The sequence below is a fragment of the Lissotriton helveticus genome, chromosome 3_1 (genome assembly GCF_964261635.1).
Source record: "Lissotriton helveticus chromosome 3_1, aLisHel1.1, whole genome shotgun sequence".
Taxonomy (NCBI): Eukaryota; Metazoa; Chordata; class Amphibia; order Caudata; family Salamandridae; genus Lissotriton; species Lissotriton helveticus.
In genome coordinates, this window is record NC_136061.1 from 937,053,107 (window position 1) to 937,063,352 (window position 10,246).

General features: G+C 52.3%; 1 protein-coding gene across 1 annotated transcript; it reads right to left on the bottom strand.

Annotated features, from left to right (window-relative positions):
• Positions 1–604: 604 nt before the first annotated feature.
• On the bottom strand, positions 605–9,421 carry LOC144824182 (E3 SUMO-protein ligase KIAA1586-like). The gene is given in 3 exon segments (XM_078683338.1): positions 605–899; positions 901–2,632; positions 9,292–9,421. Coding segments are annotated over 3 exon segments (2,157 nt in total).
• Between the last annotated feature and the right edge of the window lie 825 nt (positions 9,422–10,246).

Sequence of the window (10,246 nt, forward strand, 5' to 3'; positions counted from 1 at the left end):
TGGTAGCGGGACGCAAGTGGGTACCGGACCGCGGCAACAGTTTGGCAACCGTATACTGAGCACCTGGGTCTGGAGCTCCGTGGTGGATTTTCACGAGCAAGGACGGCTCGCCAGCACCACCGTGTGGAGAGAGGAGCCTGCTGCAAGGGAGCTGTCGATACTGGCGAGCAGCTGGTGAAGTGAATGGTGCTTGACAGATTGTTCCCAGTTTATTTTCCATGCTCCGGATACAGTAGCCTGTGAGGTATTCCGGTGAGTGTGTGGAGCTAGCAAAAACCTCAAGGTTTTTTTTTGCGGGCGGTAGCGCTGGTTGGGACAAAGTGCATTGTCTGCTGGCAGACTTTGTGAGTAGGGGACGCGCTTACCCAGGGCTTTAAGTGGGGAAAAAAAATGGGGGTGCTCTAAAGGGGTGTGGCTACTCTCATAAAGGGGTGTGGCCTATCCGAGTAGGGGCGTGGTCTATCCGAGTAGGGGCGTGGTCTAAATCAAGATAACTAGCATTGTGTGCTTAAGAAAATCATGAAGTTGCATCCAGCAAAGGATAATAAAATAGGCAAAAACACTTTTAAAAAACATGTAAAAATTATTTATATTACTTAGAAATCTATTGCAGGATTCCCCAAAACCCTTGAAGATATTCAGTGTGATTATTTTTCTGGGGTTTCTCGCAACAATTTTCTTCAGCGGACCTTCTACCTTTTGCAAGCCAACTCTTCACATACAGCTTTGCATCAAATGTTTCAAATGGAGGACCATTGAGTTTTACCCATAGGCATGAAGAAATGGTCTCTACAAGAAGAGAGGCCCTTGTTGGACAAGCAATTAAGTTCATTGCGCTGAAACCTCTCTCGCAATCCGCATTACTTGCTGGCAGGGTTTCCATGCAAACGACTAACTTTTAATGCTTCAGGGGTTTTCTTTCCACCAAAATCTTTGAAAAGTCTAAAAGCTTGGATAGTATCTCTTGCTGGCAGCTGAAACTCTGAACACAGTTTCTGGATATCGGTTTCCCCATAAAGAATACATTCATCACCAGAAGGCAAGTTGCTTGCATCTAGCACACTGAAGCTGGCTATAAGTTCTTTCTCAGAATCCGGGGCACATCGTTTATTTATATTTACAGACAGGCTTTGGTAAAACTGATTTTGATTAAGGGCAACAGAGTTGCTTCTACCATGGGAAAGAGGAACATTCTTGAATTTGCCCTCGTCCACTGCTCTCTGAGCCGCAGATGCAAACTCCCCTGGGGAGTCCTTCATTGCTATAAATATGCGTACTTGACTAACCAAAAGTCTGTGGGCATTAACAATTGTAATATCCCTCTTCTGTAAGGAAAGTGATAAGTCTTTGAGCTCTTGAAGTGCATCACACATTACCCCCAAATCTCTGATAAAAGAATAGGATGTAAGCTTCTTCAAGAGACCTTCATACTTACTCTGGTCTCTTATGGGTCTGGATGGGTCTTTAGAAGCATTCTCAAAATGTTTGCACAAGGCAGGGAAGCGGTTCCAAACAACTTTCACAGATCTGTAACTGGATGCTACCCATCTAGTATCAAGCATTTTCCCTATCTTCTGAAGCTGTACACATAGCTCGCTGGCGGCAAGATTTAGCTCTCTCAGGTTTTTGGGTGACATGCTGTATGTGGCATACAATGAGTCCATGAAAATCTTGAAGTGATTGACCCCTGCAGCCTCATCAACTGTATCTGCCACAGCAAGTTCTAGTCTGTGAGCCAAACAGTGCCATGTCAGTACAAGATTTGGAAATTCTGATTTCAACAATGCTACTACTCCTCCTTTTTTCCCAAACATAACTGCTGCTCCATCAATACATACCGCAATCAAGATATCATGAAGCAGACTTTTTGTGAGTCCAACTTTTTCAAAGTAGTTTAGGAGAGCGGTCTTTACGCCAATAGCATTCGTTTCTGCCAGCTCCAGGAGGCCGAAATAGATGGTCACTGGGGTACTTTCATTTCCAAAAATGCCACGGAGGTAGATGATCAAGGTAGAAGCACTGCTAATAGAAGTGCTCTCATCAATTAATACTGTGATCTTTGGTTTGTGTTGTCTGATATAACAGACCAATCTTTGTTGCATTTCCAATGCAATGTGTTTTATTATTTCAGTTGCAGTCACATTGCTGTGCAAAACACGTCCCATTGCGCTGCCATTCTTTGCCTGAAGGAGAATTAGATCAGGGTGGTCAGTGAAAGGGCGATCTTTTTTTGCCAAGTAGTAGGCAGTGTCAAATACCCTGCATGTGCTCTCCATATGTTTTGCATTACATTCGTGTACTGCCACCACCAATGTATTTTTCTGCTGAGCTGTAAGAATGTCCTCAGCTGCCAAGTGACCAGCGCTCGCCTTATGCTCCATAATCTTCTTCCTGAGCTGTTTCTGCCTGAAAGCTTTTCCGTCACCGGAAGGACCAACCTCGCCATCTGCCCACACTTTACTTACGCGCATGCCTTGGGTGTTATTGTGCACTGAAAGACCTGTTGATTTAGCCCGTTTACAGGAAGAACATCCAATATTGCCTGACTTAAGATACAACCATTTATATTCCTCCTGAAAGTAATACCACTGTTTAGTGTTCCAGCAGTCAGGGAGTTTGACAGTTTCTTTCTCTGGCACACGTTGAAGTTTTTATAATGGTGGACTGTCCCTGTCAGACTCTTGCTGGGTTTTACTAGCTTCATCACTAGTTGGTTGCACTGGACAAGACTCCCCTGTAACACGCTGGCGCTTCAGTGACGGTAGGAAGTCAATCATTGAAGACTGCATAGACTTGCGCTTCGAGCAGAAGCAGATAAGCTACTAGTAGCCATGGTAAATGTAGAACTTCCTTCTTGGAGGCTGGACTGGTATATCTGAAAAAGAAAAGAAAATCTTGCTCTGCTGGTTTCCTCTGCTGATTTTGGTTTCCAGGTGATAAGGCCTTCCTTCACGAAAATAGAATATTGAGCCTCTTATCTGCAACAAAAATTGAATAGTTTACGCCAGTGATCAACAATGTTTAATTGAAGTGCCATTTGGCAGGCAGATGTTACTCTTCATTTTGTGCTGTTCCTGAAAGTATCTCTCATTGTGCAGTGAAGTTGTAAGGTTTTCCTGATCTGGAGATCCCAAAATACGTCTTCCCCGGGTCTCCAAAAGTCCTTAAGATGGCACTGGTTCATCTGTATGTACTGTACTCCAGTCTACTTACTCCTTCCTGATTTGCATACACAGGACTTGTTCGCTGCCTCACACATGGATGCCGGTACACACTGCCTGCACAGTCCTCCCACACACATACTCCCTGCTAAGGCCCAATGTATAGTATTTTGATTTATGTCACACTTACTACCCCTGATGAGGCGTTGCATCGCTTTTTCGGCGAGTAGCATGCTACTACGAAATCCATAAAGGATTAGTGGCAAATTAGTATAGTGAAATATGAAAGTAATTTGAGTGGTGGATGTGTTAGTCATTTGGATTGAGAGGGAAAAGGTATACATTTATATAGCACTTGCTACCCCCAAGGTGTTGCATTGCTTTTTCGGCGAGTAGCACCCTACCCCAGAACACAAACCATACTAAACCCACAGAACAAACCCACAAAGCAGGAATAGACTACTGCATCACTGTATGGAATAAATAATATCCAGAGGCACTGCCATCATACTGCGTCACTGCATGGAATAAAGAGTACCCGTAGGCACTGCTCTCTTCCTACCTCACTGCACAATATAAAGAACACTCCTAGGCATTGCCATCCTTGTATATTTGTATATCACTGCACAGTATAATGAATATCCTGAGGCACTGACATCAATGTGCCACATTGCATCCACCACAGCTCTCTGGATAGGATTAACTCTACCACCTCAGAACCTAAAGATGTGTCTCAGGTGGTCTGCAGTCAGAACACCTTGGAAGGAGATGTCGCTTGAAGCAACATCAGCAAATCCATTCCTTTCTTCAGCTATGATGGTGGAACGCTGCTGTGGGCAGGAGTCTGAACCAGAACAAAATGCCTTGACCAGGCCAGGCTCTCAAGAACACTCCAGCAGAAAGTGTAGTGAATGGACATTTCATATTTCTTACAAAATAGAAAAAGTTTCAGTTGTGAAAACAGTGGTACACATTTTAATATCTTACCAACTCGAAGCTGAAGGATTTACGGAAATTTCTGCAAGTCTTTTTCAGAGGGGCATGTTCACTACACGATAGTCATCGGACCTTACTCTGAATCATGGAAAGCCTTTGGGGCGCTAACTAGCAAGCCTACCAGCTCTACAAAAGAGAACATAATTTGTGGCAGCACTCTAACGTTTGGTGGTTTGATGGTTAAAGGATATAGGAAAGATCAACCATATATGGCAAAATATGGGGAGAAATCTCTCCCTACTTTTCACAGGACAGGTTACTTGCCCTTCATCCCCAGAGTACACAAAGCACTTGAAGGTCACAGGCACACATGGCTATCCAACAAGAATGGCTCTTCAGACAGGCAGACACCTAACCATGCCAATGGCAGACTGGAAAGCAAAAACGTCCTAATTACCATCTGGGTTGCCAGGAATGGGCGCGCGGGAAGGTGCGCCATTAAATGTAAGCATTAAGAAATCTTTGGGAAATATACAGGGGATCTCTGGCTCAACATAAACCTTGATCTAAGTTCTGAGTTTTGCTGAAGTTTGTACAATGCTAAAACCCCCTTTTACTGCCAGACATGGCTCAGAGAGGACATCAAATTCGAAAAACTACAAGGCAATCCACTGCTATCTGTGCCCTCTCAACAAAATAACAATGATGGATGTGCATGGCCTTCAGCTCTCCAACTGCCTGGGAGCTGCCCTCTTGATAAACTGAGCAGGATGTATGGCCCTGTTAGGGTGAACTGCTGCTCACAGGATTTGTTTTAAAATTAATTTATAAAGTTTTAAATAGCACAAACTTGATCCCGAAGGATACCAGAGCGCTTTACAATTTGAGGCAAAGGTAACAAATCAGAACATTACTTAGTTCTCCAGTACAGACGCAAGCCCTCCCCTCCCCACCAGCACAGACATAGGCCATCGCCACCTCTCCAGCACGGATAAAGGCCCTCCCCACCCCTCCAGCAGACACAGGCCCTCCCCACCTCTACAGCACAGATACAGACCCTCACCACCTCTACAGCACAGACACAGGCCCTCCCCACCCTTCCAGCACAGACACAGGCCCTCCCCACCCTTCCAGCACAGACACAGGCCCTCCCCACCTCTCCAGCACAGACACAGGCCATCCCCACCTCGCACAGACACAGGCCCTCCCCACCCCTCCAGCACAGACACAGGCCCTCCCCACCCCTCCAGCACAGACACAGGCCCTCCCCACCCCTCCAGCACAGATACAGGCCCTCGCCACCTCTCCAGCACAGATACAGGCCCTCACCACCTTTACAGCACAGACACAGGCCCTCCCCACTTCTCCAGCACAGATACAGGCCCTCGCCACCTCTCCAGCACAGATACAGGCCCTCCCCACCTCTACAGCACGGATACAGGCCCTCCCCACCCCTCCAGCACAGACACAGGCCCTCCCCACCCCTCCAGCACAGACACAGACCCTCCCCACCCCTCCAGCACAGACACAGGCCCTCCCCAATTCTCCAGCACAGACACAGGCCCTCCCCACTTCTCCAGCACAGATGCAGGCCCTCGCCACCTCTACAGCACAGACACAGGCCCTCCCCACCCCTCCAGCACAGACACAGGCCCTCCCCACCTCTCCAGCACAGACACAGGCCATCCCCACCTTGCAGAGACACAGGCCCTCCCCACCCCTCCAGCACAGACACAGGCCCTCCCCACGCCTCCAGCACAGACACAGGCCCTCCCCACCTCTCCAGCACAGATACAGGCCCTCGCCACATCTACAGCACAGACACAGGCCCTCCCCACCCCTCCAGCACAGACACAGGCCCTCCCCACCTCTCCAGCACAGACACAGGCCATCCCCACCTCGCACAGACACAGGCCCTCCCACCCCTCCAGCACAGACACAGGCCCTCTCCAGCACAGATACAGGCCCTCCCCACCTCTCCAGCACGGATACAGGCCCTCCCCACCCCTCCAGCACAGACACAGGCCCTCCCCACCCCTCCAGCACAGATACAGGCCCTCACCACCTCTACAGCACAGATACAGGCCCTCACCACCTCTACAGCACAGACACAGGCCCTCCCCACCTCTACAGCACAGACACAGGCCCTCCCCACCTCGCACAGACACAGGCACTCCCCACCTCTCCAGCACAGACACAGGCCATCCCCACCTCTCCAGCCCAGACACAGGCCCTCCCCACCTCTCCAGCACAGACACAGGCCATCCCCACATTTCCAGCCCAGATGCAGGTCCTCACCACCTCTACAGCACGGATACAGGTCCTCCCCACCCCTCCAGCACAGACACAGGCCCTCCCCACCCCTCCAGCACAGACACAGGCCCTCCCCACCCCTCCAGCACAGACACAGGCCATCCCCACATTTCCAGCCCAGATGCAGGTCCTCACCACCTCTACAGCACGGATACAGGTCCTCCCCACCCCTCCAGCACAGACACAGGCCCTCCCCACCCCTCCAGCACAGACACAGGCCCTCCCCACCTCTCCAGCACAGATACAGGCCCTCGCCACCTCTCCAGCACAGATACAGGCCCTCACCACCTCGCAGACACAGGCCCTCCCCACCCCTCTAGCACAGACACAGGCCCTCCCCACCTCTCCAGCACAGACACAGGCCATCCCCACCTCGCACAGACACAGGCACTGCCCACCTCTCCAGCACAGACACAGGCCATCCCCACCTCTCCAGCCCAGATGCAGGCCCTCACCACCTCTACAGCACGGATACAGGCCCTCCCCACCCCTCCAGCACAGACACAGGCCCTCCCCACCTCTCCAGCACAGACACAGGCCATCCCCACATTTCCAGCCCAGATGCAGGTCCTCACCACCTCTACAGCACGGATACAGGCCCTCCCCACCCCTCCAGCACAGACACAGGCCCTCCCCACCCTCCAGCACAGATACAGGCCCTCACCACCTCTACAGCACAGATACAGGCCCTCACCACCTCTACAGCACAGACACAGGCCCTCCCCACCTCTCCAGCACAGACACAGGCCATCCCCACCTCGCACAGACACAGGCACTCCCCACCTCTCCAGCACAGACACAGGCCATCCCCACCTCTCCAGCCCAGATGCAGGCCCTCACCACCTCTACAGCACGGATACAGGCCCTCCCCAACCCTCCAGCACAGATACAGGCCCTCCCCACCCCTCCAGCACAGATACAGGCCCTCCCCACCTCGCACAGACACAGGCCCTCCCCACCCCTCCAGCACAGATACAGGCCCTCTCCACCTCTACAGCACAGATACAGGCCCTCACCACCTCGCACAGACACAGGCCCTCCCCACCCCTCCAGCACAGACACAGGCCCTCCCCACCTCTCCAACACAGATACAGGCCCTCGCCACCCCTCCAGCACAGATACAGGCCCTCACCACCTCGCACAGACACAGGCCCTCCCCACCCCTCCAGCACAGATACAGGCCCTCGCCACCTCTCCAGCGCAGATACAGGCCATCCCCACCTCACACAGACACAGGCACTCCCCACCTCTCCAGCACAGACACAGGCCATCCCCACCTCTCCAGCCCAGATGCAGGCCCTCACCACCTCTACAGCACGGATACAGGCCCTCCCCACCCCTCCAGCACAGACACAGGCCCTCCCCACCTCTCCAACACAGATACAGGCCCTCACCACCTCGCACAGACACAGGCCCTCCCCAGCACAGACACAGGCCCTCCCCACCCCTCCAGCAAAGACACAGGCCCTCCCCACCTCTCCAACACAGATACAGGCCCTCCCCACCCCTCCAGCACAGACACAGGCCCTCCCCACCTCTCCAGCACAGACACAGGCCCTCACCACCTCTACAGCACAGATACAGGCCCTCACCACCTCGCACAGACACAGGCCCTCCCCACCCCTCCAGCACAGACACAGGCCCTCCCCACCTCTCCAACACAGATACAGGCCCTCGCCACCTCGCACAGACACAGGCCCTCCCCACCCCTCCAGCACAGACACAGGCCCTCCCCACCTCTCCAGCACAGACACAGGCCCTCCCCACCTCTCCAGCACAGACACAGGCCCTCACCACCTCTACAGCACAGATACAGGCCCTCACCACCTCGCACAGACACAGGCCCTCCCCACCTCTCCAACACAGATACAGGCCCTCGCCACCCCTCCAGCACAGATACAGGCCCTCACCACCTCGCACAGATACAGGCCCTCACCACCTCGCACAGACACAGGCCCTCCCCACCTCTCCAGCACAGACACAGGCCATCCCCACCTCGCACAGACACAGGCCCTCCCCACCCCTCCAGCACAGATACAGGCCCTTGCCACCTCTCCAGCGCAGATACAGGCCCTCACGACCTGTACAGTCCCTTTAATCCCCCCACCCCCGTGACTTTCTCCCAACTAAAACTGTACAGTTTTTCGACGTACCCTTTTAACAAAAAGTGACAAAATAATTCGTTGCAGAGTGTTGTGAAGTTAGCAGACTAGTGGTTGTGGGTGGAGACAGGGGAGGGCAGGAAGAGGAGGAGCCGGAGCGAGGGGAAGTCAGTTAGAGTAGGGACAGGAGACAGGCAGGGAGCATGAGAATAAAGCTCCAGTAATCATATCCAACTGTGTCTGTAGTTATTGTAGCAGGATGCTACAACTGGCGACGAGAATGGGATCCAGTCAAACCCACTGCCTGCAGAAAGTCTAGAGAGACACCCTGTCCCCGGCAGTACCAAGAAAAGAAAATGCTGCCGAGAATTGCGAGTCGCTGATGCCCCAAGAGAAGAGGCCAGCAGCAGGCAACCTGCGCCCCCCCCCCTCCTGAGGGAGCTGTGAGGGGCTGCGCATCCGAGCGCTGAAAGGCTCGAAGAAAGGAGAAGCGGAGCGCGCCGACACACGACCCCGCCAGAAGCGTGAGCATTAGCAGTGCAGAGATCGGGAGCCTACTCCGACCCTGCTGTGTGCCCCAAAGTGAAGGAGAAGTACCCCCAGCGTCGAGGACGACGTCCGTCACGACCGCCCAGCAAGAGCGACCAAGCGACGGGAAGCCCGGGCCTGAAATCCCGCCGCCGGTGAAATCCTCACGCCTGATGCGTGTAAGTCGGCAGATCGCCGCGAAGGAAAAGCGGGAACGTGCAGAGCAAGGCGGGAGCCCACCCCAACCTCACCTGGTTGCTGTGGTGGCCAAAGAATAGTGATAGCTGGAGCGCGCTGCCCTGTGACTGCTGGCCGGTGAGTCTGGAGTGCCTGAGCCGAGAGAGAGAGAAAGCCTCGTGTAACTGTACTGACGGCGGCCATCTTAGAGTCAGGCGCTCGTCAAGACAGACCCCTTGGTTTTCAACGGGCGGCCATTTTGAAGTCAGGCACCAAGGAAAGGCAACAAGCACTGGCAAAGAAATAAGCATTGGTAAAGAAACAAGCATTGGTACCCAGAAACAAACAAGCATTGATAAAGAAACATGCATTGGTACCTGAAAACAAACAAGCATTGGCAAAGAAACAAGCATTGATACCCGAAAACAAACAAGCATTGATACCCGAAATTAATCAAGCATTGGCAAAGAAACAAGCATTGGTATCTGAAAATAAACAAGCACTGGTGAAACCAAGTGAGTGTGACAGAGACATAAACAAACACTGCAACGATGTCTGATGAAGATCGACAGCCGCCAGACGTCAAGCCTACGGTCCCAGGCGGGTCACACCTGCGAGCGCCCGAGCCCCTCAAAGTGACCACTGGGGGAACCATGGACCCCAAATGGCAAGAATGGTTTGAAGAATTCGAAGACTATATCGAAGGATCAGAAGTGACTGAAGATAAAAAGAAGTTGATTGCCCTGCGTAACTTGGCGGGGCGGGAAATTGTCAAAATAATTAAGGACCTTCCTGCCACAGAGGCGGACACATATGACAAAGTGCGTGACGCACTGAACAAAAGGTTCCTTCACAAAAAGAACGTCGACTATGAACGACACACCTTCCACTCAGCACGTCAAGGGAAGGAAGAACCGATGAGTGCTTTCATGATGCGACTGAGGAGACTAGCCAAGCATTGCGCATTTGATAACTTCTCTACTGATGCTGCAGTAAAATCACAAATAATTGATGGTTGTCACTCCGACC